Source organism: Saccopteryx bilineata, chromosome 11, assembly GCF_036850765.1.
Source record: "Saccopteryx bilineata isolate mSacBil1 chromosome 11, mSacBil1_pri_phased_curated, whole genome shotgun sequence".
Lineage (NCBI taxonomy): Eukaryota > Metazoa > Chordata > Mammalia > Chiroptera > Emballonuridae > Saccopteryx > Saccopteryx bilineata.
The window spans coordinates 57,868,252-57,890,951 of NC_089500.1; the positions used below are offsets into that span (position 1 = coordinate 57,868,252).

General features: G+C 39.6%; 1 protein-coding gene across 8 annotated transcripts in view; it reads left to right on the forward strand.

The window, feature by feature from the left end:
* The window catches only part of RALBP1 (ralA binding protein 1), a 167,495-nt gene that overhangs the window by 35,746 nt on the left and 109,049 nt on the right, over window positions 1-22,700 (forward strand). For all 8 annotated transcript variants that reach the window (XR_010727500.1, XR_010727498.1, XR_010727499.1 and 5 more), the window contains exons 2-6: window positions 8,795-9,096; window positions 13,026-13,484; window positions 18,344-18,693; window positions 20,110-20,271; window positions 21,228-21,359. Coding sequence is in view for 4 of the 8 variants with exons in the window: in XM_066246966.1 (XP_066103063.1) it covers window positions 8,853-9,096; window positions 13,026-13,484; window positions 18,344-18,693; window positions 20,110-20,271; window positions 21,228-21,359 (1,347 nt within the window). In the remaining 4 variants the exon portion in view is untranslated. The remainder of the gene's footprint in view (window positions 1-8,794; window positions 9,097-13,025; window positions 13,485-18,343; window positions 18,694-20,109; window positions 20,272-21,227; window positions 21,360-22,700) is intronic.

Sequence of the window (22,700 nt, forward strand, 5' to 3'; positions counted from 1 at the left end):
TCCACATGGTTATTTAGTACCATTTGTTAAAGAGTTTTCTGCATGAATTTCTTTGGAACCATTGTTGAAAATCAGTCGACCATACCCCCCCCCCCCCATATGGGTCTCTTTCTGAATTTATTTTTAAGATTTTATTTATTGATTTTAGAAAAGGGCGGGAGAGGGAGCAAGAAGCGTTTGCATGTGCCTTGACTGGGCATACCTGGGTCTTGAATTGGCAGCTTCAGAGTTCCAGGTTGATACTCTCCACTGCGCCACCACAGGTCAGGCCTGAATTTTTTTTTGTTTCATTAATCTGTCCTTACTTCAATATCAAACTGTCTTCATTACCTCAGCTTTAATAACTATGTTCTTTTTCAGGATAATTGTAGTTGTCCTAAAGTCTTTATAGTTCTAAAAAATTTAGGCTCAGCTTGTCAATTTCTTTCAAAAAGCTTTTTTAAAAAACCCTATTGATGTATAATTTATATACTATAAAATGTACCCAGTAGAAAGTGTAGTTCTTTGTGGTTTTTTGTTTGTTTTTTCAGAGACAGAGAGTCTGAGAGAGGGATAGATAAGGACAGACAGACAGGAATGGAGAGAGATGAGAAGCATCAGTCATTAGTTTTTTGTTGCGACACCTTAGTTGTTCATTGATTGCTTTCTTATATGTGCCTTGTCTGTGGGCCTTCAGCAGACCGAGTAACCCCTTGCTCAAGCCAATGACCTTGGGTCCAAGCTGGTGAGCTTTGCTCAAACCAGATGAACCCGCGCTCAAGCTGATGAGCTCAGGGTCTTGAACCTAGGTCCTCTGCATCCCAGTTCAACGCTCTGTCCACTACGCCTGGTCAGGCTCTTTGTGGTTTGAAGATTATGTGTATCTATGAAACCACCACCACGGTATGATACAGTACACATTATCATGCCAAAGATTCTCTCACGCCCTTTTGCGTCCACTTTCCTAGCTGGCCACATCTGGCCCAACAGTACCACTGATGGCTTTCTATAGGTTAGTGTTGCTTGGGCTGGCATTCCATATCCGTGGGCCTTTTGTGTGAATTCACACAAAAGTGTGAATTCTTTTGTGTCTGGATTCTTTTGCTTATTATTGTTTTTGAGACACATCTCTGTTGTTTCTATCAGTAATTCTATTTTATTGCTGAATAATATTCCATAATAATTGAGTAATTGTCTATAATATGCTGAATATTGTTCCATACTAATACCTTTAACATAGTATGATAAGGATATATCATATTATGTTAATTTTTTGCTTGTTGGCAGATATTTGGATTCTTTTCAGTATTTGTTGTGAATAAAAGTATTGTGAACTTTCATTGACAAGTCTTTGGGTAGACTTAGATTTTCATTTCTCTAGAAAGTTAGGTGATATAAGTATAGCCTATTAATTTTATAAGAAACTTAAGCACTTTTCTAAAGTGGTTGTGTAATTATACATTCCCACTAATAACATGTGAGAGTACCAGTTGCTCCATATCCATACCAAAGCTTGGTATTGTCAGTGCTTTTAATTTTAGTAATTGTAGTAGGTGTATAGTGGTATTTTGTTCTTTTAATTTGCATTGCCTTAATGAGTAATGATTTTGAGCATTGTTTTCATGTGCTTTTCGACTATTTGTATGTTTTCTTGGGTGAAGTGTCCATTTTTTTCTCATTGTTTTTTGAGTTGTCTTACTGATTTATAAGATACATTTTTCCCTGAAGAAAGGAGTTTCAGCTATATGTACTATTATAGATATTTTCATCAAGCAGTGGCTTGCCATTTAATTTTATTTCAAAGAGCAGAAGTTTTAAATTGTGATGAAAACCAGTTTATCAGTTTGTTCTTTCATAGTTTGGGCTTTTAGTGCCCTAGCTGATGTATTTTTGACTATATTTGTCTGCTTGTTCTATTGTTTACTGAGAGAGGAGTTCTGTAATGATGATAATTGGGGATTTGTCTTTTTTACTTTTGTCAGTTTTTGCTTCATGTAGTTGAAGCTATTATTAGGCATGTGCATGTATGGAATTATGTCTGTTATAATTATGAGAATATCCTTTTTTATTTCTGACAATACTTCTTGTCTTGGGAGTCTGTTTTGTCTGATAATCCAGTTACTAACCTTTCTTATGGTATGTGTTTGTATGGAATGCTCTATCATTTCCATTCATTTGCTTTTAACCTTTCTCTGTAGTTGTATATTTAAAGTGCATCTCCTGTAAACAATGTATAGTTGAATCTTGATTTTTTTTCGTTCAGTATGATTATCTCTGCCTTTTAATTAGAATGCTTAGTCCACTGCATTTAATATAAATATTGTAATTTGTTTTCTCTGTAATTGATCTTTTCTTTGGAGTTTTTTTCTCTTTTGTTTCTTGTTTCCTATGTGGTCTATACTGACATTGAGGTGGAGTGGCCTTATTACCACGGACGGGGGGATGGTGAAAATCCTGACTCTTCACTAGGCTTCCTCAGACCACCCAGCAGGAGGAATGGGGTGCCTGGTTACTTCTGGGCTGGGGAAGGAAGTTCACATTCTCCATATGGTCTTGTGTGTGTGTGTGTGTGTGTGTGTGTGTGTGTGTGACAGAGACAGGAAGAGGGACAGATAGGGACAGGCAGACAGAAGGGAGAGAGATAAAAAGGATCAATTCTTCATTGCGGCTCCTTAGTTTCCTTAGTTGTTCATTGATTGTTTTCTCATATGTGCCTTGACCCAGGGTGCTACAATAGAGCGAGTGTCCAATTGCTCCAGCCAGTGATCTTGGGCTCAAACCAGCAGCTTTGGGGTCATGTCTAGGGTCCCACGCTCAAGCCAGTGACCCTGTGCTCAAGCTGGTGAGCCTGCACTCCAGCTAGCAACCTTGGGGTTTTAATCCTGAGTCCTCCGCGTCCCAGTCTGACACTGTCCACTGCGCCGCCGCCTGGCCAGGCTCTATATAGTCTTTTACACCATGTGGCAGGTATGAAAAGCCCAGCTCCCTACTTGGCCTTCCCAGACATTACCACCCAGCTCTCCCCTGTTTGGAATTTTGGGGCAACTCACGAGGGTGCAAAGCTAGGCTCTTCCTTACTGGTGTAAATAGGGGCGAGGCCATAGATTTTCCTGTGGTAGGAGTACACCATCACTATCTAAAAGTTTTGTCTTGGAGGGAGCAGGCTTTTGTTGTTGCTGCTGCTGCTGATTTATCTTTGCCTATCTGGGTTTCTGGCTTCTTGAGCTCCCAAGTCTGCAAAAAGAAAACTCGGGGAAGTCACAGCTATGTTCCTTGGATCATGAGGTCCCTAACCTGTTTGGCTTCTTTCTACCTGTCAGTCTGGTGTTTGTTGTTTTGGTTTTTAAAATCTGATATCCAGAAATTTTAGTTGCACTTATCAGGAGGAAGGGATAAGTATTCTTTCTTCAAAATTTACAGCAGCTCTCCTCTTGTCTCAGAAGCAGGAATTTCTAATTTTTGTTGTTTTATTTTCTTGCCTTAGGCCAGTGGTCCTCAAACTTTTTGAAGTTGGGGCGCATTTAAAGTCCTACACATAATTGTAGGCACACTATATACAAATTTCTGAGAAATATGTTACAATAATTAAGTCATCTACTAAAGAAAAAAATATAGAGTCCAAGCATGCTTTTATGGTAATTAAACAAAATAAATACGACAAAATTCAATTTATTCTGACATTTAAAAACATTTTTATGTTACATTTTTTGTTATGCTTTTTAGAATTCGTAAAAAAGATGTTAAAAATAAATGACAAAAATGTTATCTTTTTTTATGTATATATAGATATATTCTTAGTAAGATTTAGTAAATTTGGCAGATCCTGGCGTGAATGTGTTAAGTTTTTTAATTCTTGTGTTTATGAGAAACATGAGCCTGATGTGTCCTAGTGATTTCTTCAATGTTTGGGCATATATTTGAAAGGCAAACTCTCATTTCCTGGTCAATACATGGAAGAATTCCTCTCTTTTTACTCTTAATTGTGTTGAGTGCAGAAAACCCTCACCATACATATCATCTTAACTTTACACCAAACAAAGGATAGAAGAAACTTGCCTCCTGTCTTTCTGGGGAACATGGGGGGTAGTGTGAACAATCCAGCACCACAGCTTAACAGTCTTTTGCAACCTAATCAGGCAAGTGAGGTGGGGGGTTGGGCAGGCTGTCAGCATACAGCCAATTCCCCACACCTCTGTCCCCCCAAAATCTAAACTCCAAAAACCCTGTTGGTTTTTTGGTCCCCAACAGGCACATATTTCTCTGGAATACCATAGGGCCCACCTGGAAATCTTCTAGGGTGCACCAGTGTGCCCTGGCGCACACTTTGAGAACCACTGCCTCGGGCTGTTTATATTTAAATTTATCATGGACCATATGAGGCCTCTCTTCTGTTCTTTTATTCAGTGAAATTTAGGTTTGCTGTAGCTCCCTGGTGCTCAAAACAGTATGTCTTGATACAAACACATTGTCGTTTCTCATTAAATCACCCTATATTCAGGCTTTCACTCCTACATATCTACTCTTAGATGTTCCCTTTTTCCATTCATTCCCCACCATAGATGAATCAGGTCAAAATTATTTTTTTAGAATAGTTTTTTTTTTTTTTTTTTTACAGAGGCAGAGATAGACAGGGACAGACAGACAGGAACGGAGAGAGATGAGAAGCATCAATCATCAGTTTTTCGTTGCGCGTTGCGACTTCTTAGTTGTTCATTGATTGCTTTCTCACATGTGCCTTGACCGTGGGCCTTCAGCAGACCGAGTAATCCCTGCTGGAGCCAGCGACCTTGGGTCTAAGCTGGTGAGCTCTTTGCTCAAGCCAGATGAGCCCGCACTCAAGCTGGCGACCTCGGGGTCTCGAACCTGGGTCCTTCCGCATCCCAGTCCGACGCTCTATCCACTGCGCCACCACCTGGTCAGGCTAGAATAGTTTTTGCAAGATAATTAATTGAGTGCTTTATATACAAAGCTTCATTAGCCTAGTATGGAAACTGAATAACCATATTAGTGAACTGGAAGAACATGTATGTGCATGTGCGTGTAACATAACCAAATGCTGTAGGAACATAGAGGAGGGAATGATCAAACTCTCTGGCATTTTGTTTTTCATATTCCTGCCCTTACCCCCTTTAACCCTAGTTTTGTCACTTCTTGGTTTTGAAATTGGTAATGACTCCCAAGTCAAGTACAAACTCCTCAGCTTGGCATTCAGTTGGCATTTAGTTCAGAGCCCACTTTTGTTTTTCAATATCTTTTCCTTTGCTCCTTTGCAGAAACTGTTCAAATCAAACTAGTTTTCTTGTCATTCTCATAATAAGCCCCATTATTTCTGCTTGTGCCTTTAACTGTAATGTTCTTTCTCACATAAAAGTTCTTACTCCCTTTTGTGTGTGTATACATAAAGGAGAGTAGTGGAAAGAATGCGTTTTGAGTTAAACAGGTCCTATTTTTATCTGTCATTTGGTCTGTGACTTAGGGTAAGTTACATCAGTTCTCTGAGCCTTAGTTCAGTGTTTATAAACATGGAAAAATACTACCTTTCTTTTTCTTTCCCTCCCCTCCCTCCCTCTTCCCTCCCTCCTTCCCTCCCCCTCCCTTCCCTTCCTCCTCCTCCCCTCCCTCCCTCCTAACTTCCTTCCTTTCTCTTCCCTCCCTTCCTCCCATCTTCCCTCCCTTCCTCCCATCTTCCCTCCCTCCCTTCCCTTCTTCTTCCCTTTCCTTTGAGTGGACATAGCTTTTATTACTTACATACAGAGGCATCACAGATGGTGGCAGGTCACTGAATCTTCAGCACCCCATTTAAAAGGGCCACAGTTTTATAGCTGATCCCTGCGCAATTGCTCAAGGGTCCTTTGTTTAATTAAAATTTAAGGGTATGCCTGACTGGGCGGTGGCGCAGTGGATAGAGCGTCGGACTAGGATGCGGAGGACCCAGGTTTGAGACCCCGAGGTCACTGGCTTGAGCGTGGGCTCATCTGGTTTGGGCAAAGCTCACCAGCCTGGACCCAAGGTTGCTGGCTCGAGCAAGGGGTTATTTGGTCTGCTGTAGCCCCACGGTCAAGGCACATATGAGAAAGCAATCAATGAACAACTAAGGTGTCGCAACGAAAAACTAATGATTGATGCTTCTCATCTCTCTCCGTTCCTGTCTGTCTGTCCCTATCTATCCCTCTCTCTGCCTCTCTCTCTGTCACTGTAAAAAAAAAAAATTTAAGGCTATGAACCAGGTTCATTTCTTCTGATCTGTGACTCATCAGCAGTACGTGATATGTTGAGAACGTAGAGGAGACTCCAGTTGGTTTATTAAATAAATATCTTAGTGCTTTCTATATGCCCTGTCTTGTATTTAATGCGGAACTCACAAATTATTGGACCAGACAGACATATGCATGGGTATTTAAAACATGGCGTGGTACCTGTAGTGTAGAAGTGTGTCCAAGAGAGTCTGGGAGGAAGGAAAAGGATTATCTCTCTGTGGTTTAGCCTGGACAGAGTGGGTCATGAGGGAGGAGGATTCCTGAAGAAAGTGTTGCTGGTACTTGACCTTTTTTTTTTTTTTAACAGCTTTATTAAGGTATAATTTACATACCATAAGGTTTACCCAATTTAAATATATAATTTTTAGTAAATATACAGGTTTATATAACCATTACTACAATCCAAATCTAGACCATTTTCATTAGACCAAAAAGATTCGTTGTGCCCGTTTGCAGGCTTACTTAGTATTAAAGGATGTAGTATTAAAGGATGAGTGTGAATTACTCCTGCAGGAACACTGGAAGAAGATCTGGGTTCCGAAGCAGAGCTGGGAAAGCCTGGAACGGAATGGGCCCTGGGGCTGGGCCCAGTGCGCTGTCACTTCTGTAGTGTGAAGCTGTGCTCCTGTGAGCTGTGCTCCTGCTTCCTCAGTCTCGGGGCTCTGTTTTCTCATCTGTAATGTATAACTGTTCATGTGGTTGGACTCAAGCTCCCTCTAAACTCTCAAATCTTGTCTATGATTGTTAAAACTTAGGATGCCTTCAATTAAAAGAAAAATAGAATGTGCTTTTTTTTTTTTAAATGATAGCCAAATGTCAGGGTTCATCAAGAAAGATAGAAGAAATACAATGATGCTTGTGGATCCTTTAATAGGACTTTCTCCTATTTTTAATGCTTTCCCTGACAAGCTAAATAATGCATACTGGGTAGAAAATTTATATGATGCAGAAAAGTAAAAGAAAAGTTAGATCGCTACAATCATAGAATTCAGAGATAAACATTTTTAATGTTCTTTTATTGTTACATTTTTTGCATATATTTATATATTTAAAAATTGATATTGTGCTGTAAGTAAAATTGCTTTTTCCCACATTGTTAAAAACTTGATTTTTATGATTAAAAAAACATGGCCTGTGCAATTTTAAAAGTTCTAATAAAGTAACACATGGACATGGTAAGGTTTAAACTTTAAGGCATAAAATAGAAGTTAAAGTCTCTTTCCCCTATTACTACTTCAAAAGTTAACAGAGGTTAACTGTTTCTCATATGTTTTTAGAATTGTGTGACATGATATTTATCATTTAGATAGACTGTAATTTAACTGATTTGTTATCATGCCATCTGATGGTCATTGGCACCAGCTTGATGCCAACAGGAATCCCGAATCTGGGGTGTAGTGAAGAAGGAAACTTTATTCAGTGCAAACAGCTCAATAGTGTTACAGCTCAGTTATGGTGCAACATGGCTGTGAGGCAGCCCAGGGACCAGGCCCCTTTCCAGTTAGAGAGCTCAGCTCTACTAGGCTGGGTGCCTGCTTGCCCTGCTATGCCCTGGTGCCCTGCTCATGCACCTGTCACTGGGAAAACAGGGAACACACAGTCTTCAGTCCTTGGTGCAAGGTACCCTCCATCTAAAGAAGATAAAACTGCAAACAGGCCTTGATTTCTTATTACTGCTTGCCCTTTGTAGTGAAACTATTTATGCTTGAGCAAATGAGGTAAATGCAGTGCAAAATAAAATATATAATTATTAGTATATGACCTGATTGCTTGCAACACAGAATTACAATTAATGATCTACACTTGTGTCAGTCATTAAGTATATCATTTAAACTGTATTATAAGGCCCTGATTGGCTCAGTGGAAAAGAAGCAACCATCTACTTCTCTACCCCTCTCCTTTTTCCTCTCTCTCTCTTCCCCTCTCCTCTCTTAGCAGCATGGGCCCTAGGCGCTAAGGATGGCTCTGTGGAGCCTTTGCCTCAGGCGCTAAAAATAGCTCATTGTGAGCATGGCCCCAGATGGGCAGAGTATGGGCCCCAGATGGGCAGAGCATGGGCCCCAGATGGGGTTTGCTGGGTGAATCCTGGTTGGGACGCATGTGAGAGTCTGTCTCTCTATCTCTGCTCTTCTCACTTGGAAAAAGAAGGAAAAAAAAATAAACTATTTTAAATTTTCATTTTGATACTGAACTATTCATGTATAGTTATAGAAATAGTCTTTGTATAGTTGTTTGGTCATAGCTTAAAGGAAAACAGTATTCTTTTAAGTTGACTAGCAATCAAAATGAAGTCCTTTACAACAGTGAGTTCTTTTTCTTTTTATCCCCAGTAATTCTTTTTAAAAGGAAGTCTGTATTCTACTTTGAGTATTCTCACTGTTTTTCATTTGTTTTATTTTTCTAATACTTGAATATCCCAGAAAGCATCTCTTTAAAGGAGAATAACAAAAAATACTTTTGATTTGTAAACGCAGGATTAATTGCCATATTTTGTGTGTAGTCCTTTGTGTTTTGATTGGTGTTTGATGACTCTGATGATCTCTTTCTCCTCTGTGCAGGGGGAATGGTAATGGATAGGTAACAGAGAGACCCTCTGCACTGTCTCAGGGAGGCAGAATGACCGAGTGCTTCCTGCCCCCCACCAGCAGTCCCAGTGAACATCGCAGGGTGGAGCATGGCGGTGGGTTTACCAGAACTCCCAGCTCTGAGGAAATCAGCCCGACTAAATTTCCTGGATTGTACCGCACGGGCGAGCCCTCGCCTCCCCATGACAGCCTCCACGAGCCTCCTGATACAGTGTCTGATGATGAAAAAGACTATGGAAAGAAAAAAGGAAAATTTAAGAAAAAGGAAAAAAGGAGTAAGTACCTTTTTTTTCTGTTTTCAATGTATTTTAGGCAAACTTTTATTCTAGTTACATGTACTGGCTATCTCCTAGAAATATGTCTTGTCAAAAGACTCCTTATTTGACATTTTTTTTTCTTTATTTTTCAAGATCTCAATTTTTGTATATTAGAATTATATTTTAGTGTCTTTCACCAAAAAAAAAGAGGTGCTGAATTTCCAGAAACGGTGAAGTTTTGTTGTGGAAGTTTATTAAAGTAATCATTTTAAATACTATTGTCAATGTAAAAAAAAAAAACAACTTCCAGACCTGTAAGAATTTTTATGAGTTTATTTGAGCCAAACTGTCGACAATTGCTGGGAAGCAAAGTCTCAATGGATTGAGAAAGTACTCCGGAAAATGGCGATTTCACTACGTATTTTATACATCAGAATGGAAGGGGAAGATGGAAGAGGGTTAGGTGAAAATTGATTGGTGATAGATTTGGGAGGCAGGAGAAGGCAAAGTGGGGAAATCTCTGGGATTGGGTAAAAGTGAAACCGTATAAGTTGTACATTTACATAGGCAGGACCAGGACAGTTCACAGTTAATGGTTCACATAACAATAACAATGAGGGATCTATTGACTTCTGCTCTGGTGGGATGTCTGGCCTGATGGAGAAGGAAGATGACCCTTACACTCCAAAGGCATGATATCAGGTGCATTATCTTAGATGCAAAAGACAGCAGACAGGCTTGAATAAAAAGTAAGCATTGACCTTGGCTTAGAGAAAGTTCCTCCCTAGGACATTACTACCCACCATAAACTGCTTCCAGCTAGAAAGGTTTTGTTTACCTCAGTTCCCTGAGTTTGCAAAACCACCATGCAGGCCCTCTCCGAGCCTGCCAGGCTCAGTTCGTGGCCACATCTTTTTTTATTTTAATTTTAATTTAATTTTTATTTTTCTGAAGTGAGAAGCAGGTAGGTGGAGAGACAGAATCCCGCATGCATTCAACCAGGATCCACCCAGCATGCCCAATAGGGGGAGATGCTCTGCCCATCTGGGGCGTTGCCCCGCTGTGACCAGAGCCATTCTAGCCTCTGAGGCAGAGGCCATGGAGCCATTCTCGGTGCCTGGGTCAACTTTGCTCCAATGGAGCCTTGGCTGCGGGAGGGGAAGAGAGAGACAGAGAGAAAGGAGAGGGGGAGGGGTGGAGAAGCAGATGGGCGCTTCTCCTGTGTGCTGTGGCCGGGAATCGGCCACATCTTGATTTATTTAAAAAAAAAAAAATTTTTTTTTTATGTCCACCCTGCATAAAATGTAGATATTGGAATTTTGGCCTTATAGAATCTTACTTTTTGGCTAGGTTGTGTAGGCAGTTGGAAGAGTACACATTATTGGGACTTTGAAGAAGGTAGTTATTTATTTGTTTTAAGCAAATGCCATGAAGCATTTATTTATGGTCCCTATGTGATAGGAGGGATGAATCGTTTAGTATGTTAAAAGCAAATCAAGTGGCCCTGGCCACTTGGCTCAGTGGTAGAGCGTTGGCCTGGCGTGCAGGAGTCCCGGGTTCGATTCCCAGCCAGGGCACACAGGAGAAGTGCCCATCTGCTTCTCCACCCCTCCCCTTCTTCCTCTCTGTCTCTCTCTTCCCCTCCCGCAGCCAAGGCTCCATTGGAGCAAGGTTGGCCCGGGTGCTGAGGATGGCTCTGTGGCCTCTGCCTCAGGCACTAGAATGGCTCTGGTTGCAGCAGAGCAATGCCCCAGATGGGCAGAGCATTGCCCTCTGGTGGGCATGCCGGGTGGATCCCGGTCGGGCGCATGCGGGAGTCTGTCTGACTGCCTCCCCGTTTCCAGCTTCGGAAAAATACAAAAAAAAAAAACAAAAAAAAGCAAATCAAGTGAGTTATTTTAAGTATTGCTTTATTTTGAGTTTCATGAGATTTTAAATTTATTTTTGAGATACAACATTCAGATGGAATGCACAGATTGTGTACAGCTTGATGAGTTATCACAAAATGGATATGCCTGTGTAACTACTACAGGATCTGGAAATGGAGCATTCTGAGCACCCTAGAAGTCCCTTTGCCCCTGCACAGGGAATCTCCCACCCCTCCCATAGCTATGCTTCTTTCAGAATAGCTGATCCTGCCTGGGTTTGCACTTATGTAAGTGGAAGCAGATATTCTATTCTTTCTGGTTTCTTTTCCCAGTGTTGTTTGTTAGATTCAGCTGTGTTATTTCATTGCAGCAGTAATTTGTTCATTTTTATTGCTAGATTTTTGTTTTATTGCATTAATATACTAGAAATACTCGAATTTATCCATTCTAGTGTTAACTGGTCATTTGGGTTATATTCATTTTGTGACTGTCATGAATAGTACTTCTGTAAACATCATTGTCCATAGTTATACATTTCTGTTGTGTATGTGCCTGGGAGTGGAATTGTTTGCTCACAGACCATGTTTGTTTCAGCATCAGTAGATCCTGCAAAATAATTTCCTAGAGTGCTTGTATCAGTTTACACTCCCACCAGCAGTGTCTGAGAACTCAAGTTGCTGGGCATCATGGTAGTATGTCCTTAAGATTTCTGCCATTCTGGTTGGTGTGGGATTTGTGGTGGTTTAAATAGGGTTATTTATGAAAAATCTTAAATATTTTAAATAAGATGGTTAGTAAAGTAGCTGGCTAAGAAAAAAGATTAGAGTTATACGTATTAAAAAACCAAACCGAACTAGGATAACTGATAATGTGATAAAGCAGTTGTCAGAAAACCAGGGCTTCTGATGCAGTGAAGCGTGCTGATTGATTCGGCTGCCATCTGGAGGTTAGGGAATTTCCTGATTTTGTCCTCCACCCAAATGAGGTTTATGCAGCCCCCAGAAGGAACTTAACAGCTAGTGACAGGAGAACAAAGTATGATAAGAAAATGACAGGAGTAGCTAAACAGCAAGTACTACAGTTCCTGTCATAGTTTGAAATGGACTCAAATTAGAGGGACCAAATATGAAAAAAATCTAAGCTAGGCCCTGGTCGGTTGGCTCAGTGGTAGAGCGTTGGCCTGGAGTGCAGGAGTCCCAGGTTCGATTCCCGCCCATCTGCTTCTCCACCCCTTCCCCTCTCCTTCTTCTGTGTCTCTCTCTTCCCCTCCCGCAGCCGAGGCTCCATTGGAGCAAAGATGGCCCCATGGCCTCTGCCTCAGGCGCTAGAGTGGCTCTGGTTGCAACAGATCGACGCCCCAGATGGGCAGAGCATTGCCCCCTGGTGGGAGTGCCGGGTGGATCCCGGTCGGGCGCATGCGGGAGTCTGTCTGACTGCCTCCCTGTTTCCAGCTTTAGAAAAATACAAAAATAAAATAAAATAAAAAAATCTAAGCTGAATAAAGTAAGTTCAGATGATGAAAGAATGACCTTTTTAATAAGATTATTTCCATTCTCCCTCTGTGTAGAAACTTTCTTGTGTATTCTTAATACTTGATTTGCCAAAATTTCACTTAAACACATATAAAATAAAACCAGCTTTCACCACTTACTATTATTGCAAGAATAACTAGCTCTCTCCATGTTGCCCTCTTCTGATTGGGAGATGTCACTGCGACATCTCATTTTAGCCAAGAGGAAACCCATTTTCTGCTAGGAGTGTGTACCCAAAAGGGATTGGCTATGATGTGAAAAGCTATGGACATAGCTAGTGCCAGGTGGCATTTTTTTTTGTCCTATATTTAAAAAGCATATGAACAGTGCTTGACCTGTGGTGGCTCAGTGGATAAAGTGTTGACCTGGAATGCTGAGGTTGCTGGTTTGAAACTCTGGGCTTGCCTGGTCAAGGCACATGTGGGAGTTGATGCTTCCTGCTCCTCCCCCCTTCCTTCTCTCCTCTGAATAAAGTCTTTTAAAAAAGCATATAAACAGATTGACATTAAACAAACATTTAACTTACACTCCTGCATTTCTTTGGCAGCTGAAGGCTATGCTGCCTTTCAGGAGGATAGCTCTGGCGATGAAGCGGAAAGTCCTTCCAAAATGAAGAGATCCAAGGGGATCCATGTTTTCAAGAAGCCCAGCTTTTCTAAAAAGAAGGAGAAGGATTTTAAAATAAAAGAGAAACCCAAAGAGGAAAAACATAAAGAAGAAAAGCACAAAGAAGAAAAACATAAAGAGAAGAAGTCAAAGGACTTGACAGCCGCTGATGTTGTTAAACAGTGGAAGGAGAAGAAGAAAAAGAAGAAGCCGATTCAGGAGCCAGAGGTGCTCCAGATCGATGTTCCGAATCTCAGACCCATTTTTGGAATCCCTTTGGCTGACGCAGCAGAGAGGACCATGATGCATGACGGCATCCGGCTGCCGGCGGTGTTCCGGGAATGTGTGGATTATGTAGAGAAGTACGGCATGAAGTGTGAAGGCATCTACAGAGTGTCAGGTATTGTGGACACGCACTTGATGGTTTTTAAAAATTAACGTCATTTCCATTTTGCTTTTTTTGTTTGTTTTTTAAAATTAAACTTATTAGGGTGACATTGGTTAATAAAATTATGTACGTTTCAAGTGTATACTTTTCTGTTACATTATCTCTGTATATTGCATGTATTTTTCAAAGGAAGAACAAATACTAACTTGCGAGGGAAATTGTGACATGGTCCTCAGACTTATTTGTTTCTTAGTTCTTTCGTTTGATCAAAAATCCCCCACAATGTATATGTGTGGCGATGTGTTTGGGCAGTTTGATTTTTTTTTATATACTCCATTTTTATTCAGTGAGAGAAGGGGTGGCAGAGAGACAAACTTCTGCATGTGCCTGGACCAGGATCCACTTGGTCCTAAGGGGCGATGCTCTGCCCATCTAGGATGTTGCTCCGTTACTCAGCAACTGAGCTTTTTCTTAGCACCTGAGGGCGGAGGCCATGGAGCCATCCTAGGCGCCAGAGGCCAGCTTGCTCCAACTGAGCCATGGCTGAAGGAGAGAAAGGGATGGGGGAGACAGAAGCAAGGGGAGAGGGGTGGAGAAGCAGATGGATACTTCTCCTGTGTGCCCTGACCGGGAATCAAACCCAGGACAGGACATTCACATGCTGGGCCGATGCTCTACCACTGAGCCAACCTGCAGGGGCCCTGATACTCCTTTTCATTAGGATTTACACATGAAGTCAGCACAGCTTGTAGCAGCCTGGAATGGAAAACCTTAATTTGGGCACATTCAGAGCCTGCTTTATTCTTCTCACCTTCCTCCCTCTCTGAACAGGAAAAGGCAGGAAATCTGGACTAAGGATGCTTATTGGCCAAGAGAAACAATTGACACATTTATTGACATAATTATATAATGTATTTCCTGAGTTATGGGATATGAACAGTAATTTAGTAAACAATTAGACCCCAAATGTGAACTCTTCTGTCAGACATATGTAGCTGTTTAGTGAAATTGATATTCCATTTTTTCTGTTGCACATGTATGAAATTTTAAATTTCATACTTTGCAGGAATGTAATTCATATTGGCTGTCCTAAATCAAGCAAAATGCATACTGTTTAAAGTAAAAGAATTTCATTTCTTTTAAAGCAATATGACTTTTGTGTTGGTAGAAGATGAAAGTCCAGACCTGTTCCAACTCATTACATTCCAATCATTCAATTTCTTTGTACTAGAGATTTATTTTATAAAATTTATTGTTGGCTATACATATTTTCATGAGTTAGTAATGCACAGTTGGAATATATAAAGAAATTAGACTTCATTTTTCCATTTAATTAATTCATACACATTTCTAGAAGGTAGATTTGATATTTGAGTTTTGCTGAGAAAGGGCAGGCATTTTTGATAATTGAGGAAATTTTTACATAATCTGATAACATTATAATGTAAGAGTATTTTGGCTCAAATGATACTATTTTATAGAAAGTAAACATATTAGAATTGAATTTGATTTATTATTTAATAACAAAAGTAAACATTTAAATGAATTTGAAATTTTGGCTTTTAAGAATAATTTATGATGAATTGATTTCAGAAAATTAAACAGTACTAACATAAGCTGCTTCTCTCACATGGTTTTGGTAGGCATGAAGAAAATTTGGTTTAGGTGCAAGTTTCTCTGAAGAGTTTCTATAGCTTTGTTCAGAAAAAATCCTATTGTCTTTTGTCTTTGACCTATTTTGATGTTGTGTTAGTGGAGAGTCAGAGTTGCAGCACTCCTTAATTTGTGTGTCAGAGCATTCAAACTTAGCTGTTCCCTTTGAGTTCTGGAGGTTGAGCTTCTGCTTTGATCAGTTTGTTATTTATCTTTTACTTTTTTAAAAAAAAATTTTCTGAAGTGAGAGACAGACTCCTGCATGTGCCTGACCAGAGAGACAGAGAGACAGCCACCCGGCATGCTCACCACGGGGTGATGCTCTGCCCATCTGGGCCATTGCTCTGTTGCAACCAGAGCCATTCTAGCTTCTGAGGCAGAGGCCACAGAGCCATCCTCAACGCCTGGGCCAACTTTGCTCCCATGGAGCCTTGGCTATGGGAGAGGAAGAGAGAGACAGAAAAGAGAGGGGAAAGGTTGGAGAAGCAGATGGGCGCTTCTCCTCCAGAGTGCCCTGGCCAGGAATTGAACCCAAGACTCCCACACACCAGGCCGACACTGTGCCGCTGAGCCAGCTGGCCAGGGCTTGTTGTTATTTATCTTTTTTTTTTTTTTTTTTTAGAACATACATTTGCCTTTATTTATTTATTTATTTATTTATTTATTTATTTATTTATTTATTTACAGAGACAGAGTAAGTCAGAGAGAGGGATAGACAGGGACAGACAGACAGGAACAGAGAGAGATGAGAAGCATCAATCATTAGTTTTTCATTGCTCATTGCAACACCTTAGTTGTTCATTGATTGCTTTCTCATATGTGCCTTGACCGCGGGCCTTCAGCAGACCGAGTAACCCCTCGGTGGAGCCAGCGACCTTGGGTTCAAGCTGGTGGGCTTTTCCTCAAAGGAGATGAGCCTGCACTCAAGCTGGCGACCTCGGGGTCTCGAACCTGGGTCCTCTGCATCCCAGTCCATCACTCTATCCACTGCGCCACCGCCTGGTCAGGCATTATTTATCTTTTTAAGCTCTGGCGGTATGCTGCATTCAGCACACTGGGCTGCAGAGTTTATGACTGTGACTTTTTGAATGCTAATAATACTGTTTTTTTTGCTGGAGAGTTTTGGTTCTCACTTATTCCTATATAAGTTCTAGTTTTAAATTTTAAAACATATTAATATCATTTTGCATATGCTCTTTCTGTACCTGGGATGCTTTATTTGAAGTGTCTGGTTTTTAAAAAGGAAACATTTTGATGACAATTTCAGATTAACAGCAAACCAAACACATTCCAGTTGTTCACTGATACAGTTTTCTGGCTAGGCACTGTTGCAGGGAAATTAGATATGTATAAAATATATGTGAGAGAGAGAGGAGGACTTGGCCAAAAGTTTTCTTTTCTTTTTTAGAAAATTTAAGGGGGTGACATTGATCAGTAAGAGTACATAGGTTTCAGGTAAACATTTCTATAGCATTTGGAGAATTTCACTGTGTTTCATTATAATAAGAAAATGGGAATTCTTTTTTTAACTTTTCTGCCTAAAATAAGATTATACAAAAATGAGATTCATATTATTTTCATCTTTGGAGTTACTCATTTTATCTTGTCAGTGCAAGATAAGTTACACATTTATTTGTTTTTTATTTTTTATTTTTTTACAGGGACAGAAAGAGAGTCAATAGAGAGGGATAGATAGGGACAGACAGGAACAGAGGGAGATGAGAAGCATCAATCATCAGTTTTTCTTTGCTACACCTTAGTTGTTCATTGATTGCTTTCTCATATGTGCCTTGACTGTGGGCCTTCAGCAGACCCAGTAACCCCTTGCTCGAGCCAGCAACCTTGGGTCCAAGCTGATGAGCTTTTTGCTCAAGCCAGATGAGCCTGCGCTCAAGCCAGATGAGCCTGCGCTCAAGCTGGCGACCTCGGGGTCTCAAACCTGGATCCTTCTGCATCCCAGTCCGACGCTCTATTCAGGTCAGGCAAGTTACATATTTATTATAATGCCATTAAAAGATTTTTCACATAAAACAAGGAATTTCAATGTCTAGATGTCAGCACTGTAAGTGTAAGATGCTGTTCAGATTAGATGGCACTTTATTTAGCTTACTGATTTCAGAGAGAGAGAGAGAGAGAGAGAGAAACATGTTTGTTGTTCCAGTTATTTATGCATTTATTGGTTGATCTTGTATGTGCCCTGATCAGGGATTGAACGTGCAATTTTGGTGTTTTGGGAAGATGCTTTAACCTGAGCTATCCAGCCAGGGCTAGATGACACATTAGTATTCGTATTTGCTATTGCAATATCTCAGCCTTAAGTTGTTGCTCATTTCTAATAATTGACCTAGCCATTGTAAGTATTAAAAACAGTAGAAAGCTACTTGGTATTCTGATGAGCAGTCACAGTCATTGAATTATGTCACATGCAGATTGGACTGAAGACTTAAAAACGTATATAATGTTTGAAAAACATAATTTTGTATGTTAGTGTTTCTTTCTGTCCAATAAGAAAAGAAAAACAATTTGATTTTAGAAACCCAAATTTTACTTTTTTTGTTCCAGTTCTGTTCCCAGATTAAGAAAATGTGTGAAGGATTCAAACTTAAAAATAGAAATTAAATGGGGTTCTTTAATGGAGAATAATTTTCAGAGTTGTTTAGATAGCAGACTTACCTTTTGCATTTGTGATTCAATTTTTATTTATGTATAAAAATGTAATGACTCACAACTTTTGGGAACGTGTTTATTTATAATGAGTTGTGTTTTGTCAGTCTTATGACTAGTTAGAAAAAGCAGTTTACCATCCAGGTGTAGAGCAAGACTTTAAGCTTTAGATTGTAGTTTAGTTTTTGCCTGAATTTTTACTTACCTATCTTTAAATTAAAAAGTTTTTTTTTCTTGAGTTGATTTGGCATAGTTGCTTAATAATGGCTGTGGTTGCTCTGACTTTTGTTTTGAACATTTTGTTTTCCATTATCATTTAGCTTTTGGTTAAATTCACCCTCGAATTACAGTCTTACAGTCTTTCATATTATCTTGTTTACAGAGGAATTGTGTGAACCTTATATAGATAAATAAATACTTCATAACTAGAGGTTGTTATTGTCAGATTGGCTTTTCTCAGATCTCCCCCCAGGTGTGGGTACAAGAGTGAAGACAGCTGTTTGATTTTTCTTTTTCTCGATATTCTCTTTCTCTCTGAATTTGAATGTTTTAAGGAATTAAATCAAAGGTGGATGAGCTGAAAGCAGCCTATGACAGAGAGGAGTCTCCAAATTTGGAAGAATATGAGCCTAACACTGTAGCCAGTTTGCTGAAGCAGTATTTGAGAGACCTTCCGGAAAATCTGCTTACCAAAGAGCTTATGCCTCGCTTTGAAGAGGCCTGTGGGAGGAGCACGGAGAGTGAGAAAGTGCAGGAATTCCAGCGCTTACTGAAAGAGCTGCCAGAATGTAACTGTCTTCTTATTTCCTGGCTGATCGTGCACATGGACCATGTTATCGCGAAGGAACTGGAAACAAAAATGAATATACAGAACATTTCTATAGTGCTGAGCCCAACCGTTCAGGTACACATGCCCTCTGATGCTGGCCCTGGGGAGTTGCGGGAACATTTTCCTGTTGCTGAGTTGCATACCAAGCAATATGGACAGTGTCAACATAGAGGATGATGAACATATTTGTCCATTAGCTTTGTCACTATGTAATATGAATATTGTACAGTCTTTGCTCTGGGTTTGTAAACCAGTTCCTGATAACAGAGGTCTGTCATTAGTAGAAGAGGAGCCCGTGGTACCTGCAATTACAGAGTTCATCTGTAGAATTTTAAAGATTTCAACTATTTCTTCAGATAGCTTTATTGCTTAATTATGTCACACACACATATCAGACTCAGGTGCAAAGGGACCTAACATTTGCTTGGTTAGGGATTTAATCTGAGATTTCCATTCATCAAGATAGATCCTAGAGAAGTATTTTATAGAATTTTAATCTAAGAAGGCATTTCAGGGAATTGGTAGTATGGTCATTTTTATCTCTGTATAGCAGGAATTCTTGGCTTTCATATATACTACTCACTCACTTGGTGCTGGCATAGAGCATGTGTTTTCTTTCATTAGAATTACTGATATTTTACTCAGGCCAAACACAAATGGCAAAAAAACCCGAGATGATGTTTATATTTTATATTTTTAGCCCTTTTTTCGGTCAGTATAGTATATTATTATCAGGCATTGTCCAAATGCATTGTGTAGGAGTGTATTTCCTTTTACTAAAGAGTCTTTCATGCTCATTGATTATACTTTGAAGCAAAATGTTTCTCAAATTTGAATGTGATCATTTATACCAGTCAGGATTTCAGAATTTGGTAAAATATTACATTGTTATTTAATATTACTCTAATAGGGATGATAGTATCATAGAAGATTCCAGTGTATTGTAAGAGTAAGTTGTAGGTGGAAAGTAACTTCTTTTATTAGATTTTTCAGCCAACCAAATGTCCTGATCTAGTATATGCGAATATTGTATTTTAACACTGGCTATTATGCACATGTGCCCAGAAGGCATTGTTTCTGGAGTGAGTCAAACTCTCAGCCAACTGTACAACTAACTGCAAGGGTACTTACTTGCCTCATATCTTCAGTAGATCTAATGGTGTGCATTAAAAGGCTTCAAAATAACTTGTAAAAAGAACATAATATTTTTAAAAATCACTAACAAGGAATAAATTGATAGTCATCAGCTTCTACATCCTTTTTTATCCAGTTTCTTACAGAGATTAAGTATATGACTTAACTCATATTTTCCAATTTTCTTCTTAGAATTAGCAATTAGCTAATCTAATTAGCAAAGCATATTTAGTCCCTACTGAGGAAAACTTTCATTCACGTGTCCAGGATTAAAGGATGTAGTATGCAGTAGACATAAATTAAGTGAAACAAAATAATGTTAATAGTTTTCTTGCAAATCTTTATTTTTTTTCTTAGATTAGCAATCGTGTCCTTTATGTGTTTTTCACACATGTGCAAGAGCTCTTTGGAAATGTGACTCTAAAGCAAGTGACAAAACCTCTTCGCTGGTCTAACATGGCCACTATGCCCACACTGCCAGAGACCCAGGAGAGCATCAAGGAGGAGATCAGAAGACAGGTGTGTGAGCACAGCCAGTGCTTTTTCCCGCAGGAATCTGCCTTGGCTCTGCCCCTTTGGACACTGATGGTGGTGATGATGAAAATAAACTCTTGTTCATTGAGTACTTTCTAAAGTATATCTGGAGCTATGTTAGGTACATGTTACATGCCAATTAAGTCAGAATATCATGGAGAGAGCACAGGTTTTGAAATAAAAAACATAGCTTTAAATTCTTACTCTGCTTCTAATTAATTGACTGATTTTAGGCAAATTGCTTAACCACTGTGATCTTTTTAAAATGGGCCCTCTTAGGTTTGATATGAAGATTATAATAAATGAGATAATGCAATCAATATACTTAGCATGGTACCAGGCACATTGTAAGCAGTTCAAATATGTCAGTTTATCCAGACACGGTTCTGTTATTGACCATATTTTACAGATTAAGAATATGGATGTTTTAAATAGCTTACTCAGTGTCACATAATTACTAAGGTATAGAACCAGAATTTGACCACAGATCCATCCTATGCTTTTTTACTTGTTTTTGTGATAGAAGAAAACAGCCATTTGATTGGTTACGTGTGTTTGGCAAGCTGAGTAAGAAATTCAGGACTAAGTAAGAAATTTACTTAAACATTTGATTATTATTACATCTTTTATTTGCATACATATTATCAATCCCTGCTTGCTTTTCTTCCTTTCATCTGCTCTGAGCTCCCATTTCTTATTAGTTGATGGTGTGTTGGGGGAAGGGATGTAAATTAAGTGCTGTTGACTAATGTAAATTAATGAGAACACAATGCCTAGGGAAACAGGTAAGAATGACTTCAGTCATATCCTTAAAAAATAATTTGTGCTGTTATTTCATTCCTTTAATGAAATTGAAAAAATAGTTGATTCTGCATCTTTGCATGGTTTTATTTTAAGATAAGATGTGAATGATCAGAAGTGTGTGGTTTATTGTTTTCTAGGAGTTTCTTTTGAATTGTTTACATCGAGATCTGCAAGGTGGGATAAAGGATTTATCTAAAGAAGAAAGATTATGGGAAGTACAAAGAATTCTGACAGCTCTCAAAAGAAAACTGAGAGAAGCTAAAAGACAAGTAAGTAAATTTATTTTTTTGGTACATAACTCTTTTAAGTCATTTCTTTAAAAGATACAATATATAAGGCCCTGGCCAGCTGCTCAGTAGTAGAGTGTTGGCCCGGCATGTGGATTTCCCAGGTTTGATTCCTGGTCAGGGCACAGGGGAAGTGACCATTTGCTTCTCCACCCTTCCTCTTCCCCATCCTTCTTCTCTCTCTTTCTCTCTTTCTCTCTTTCTCTTTCTCTTTCTCTTTCTCTTTCTCTTTCTCTTTCTCTTTCTCTTTCTCTTTCTCTTTCTCTTTCTCTTTCTCTTTTCCCCTCCTATAGTTGTGGCTGGATTGGTTTGAGCGCATTGGCCCCAGGCACTGAGGACCGCTTAGTGGAGCCTCTGCCTCAGGCATTAAAAATAGCTCAGTTGTGAGCATGGCCCCAGATGGGCAGAGCATCGGCCCAAGACGGGGTTGCCAGGTGGATCCCGGTTGGGGCGCATGCGGGAGTCTGTTTCTCTATCTCCCCTACTCTCACTTAGAAAAGAAGAAAAGACTATATACATCTCTTAAAGTGAATGTCTTTGGTGGGAAATTTACTCATTTGAATGTTCTCAGTTCTGGATTATTGATTGTTCAGCTTGGTATCAGAGAAATGTTTCATTTAAACAGAATTTTTTATGAGATGTGTTTTGTCATTTTCTGGTTAGTTGTACCTGTGAAAAGTTTTCTAAAAATGGGAAGCAGTGGGAGAGTGATACATTTCAGAGATGGCTGGGGAATTTGAGTCAGCTCTTTGGAAACACATGGAGGTACTAAAAATCAGAAGGGATTTTCTTTACTTAGTAATAGGAAGAGTGGCATGTGACTCCTGATACATTTGAGGTACATGAGTCAGACTTTTGATCTTCACTGTAGTTTCATGTATGTTGCTTGGCTCTGGGACTGAGCTTCCCAGCCACACCCAGGCTAAGACTCCAAACCTCTGGATTTTCTTATAACTCGCATGCAGATTCAATGGCAGGATCCAAGGAGTATTAGTTAACATTTATCAGACTGGGAGAGTGTGATTGCTGGTGGGTCACCTTTGTGGTTGTGCTAAAGACAAATACAACCAAGTACTTTTGTTGATTTGAAGTTAAGAGATTTACATTTATGTGGAGGATAGCTTTGTCAGAAAAGAAACATTCAATAATTCCACTTACATGTGAAACTAATAACAAAATAACTGAACAAACAAAACAGAAACAGACGAATAGATATGAAGAACAACCTGATGGTTGCCAGAGGGGAGGCCGTCTGTGGGGCTGGATGGGAGAGGTGAAGGGATTAAAAAGTACAAGTGGGTAGTTGCAAAATAGTCACAAGGA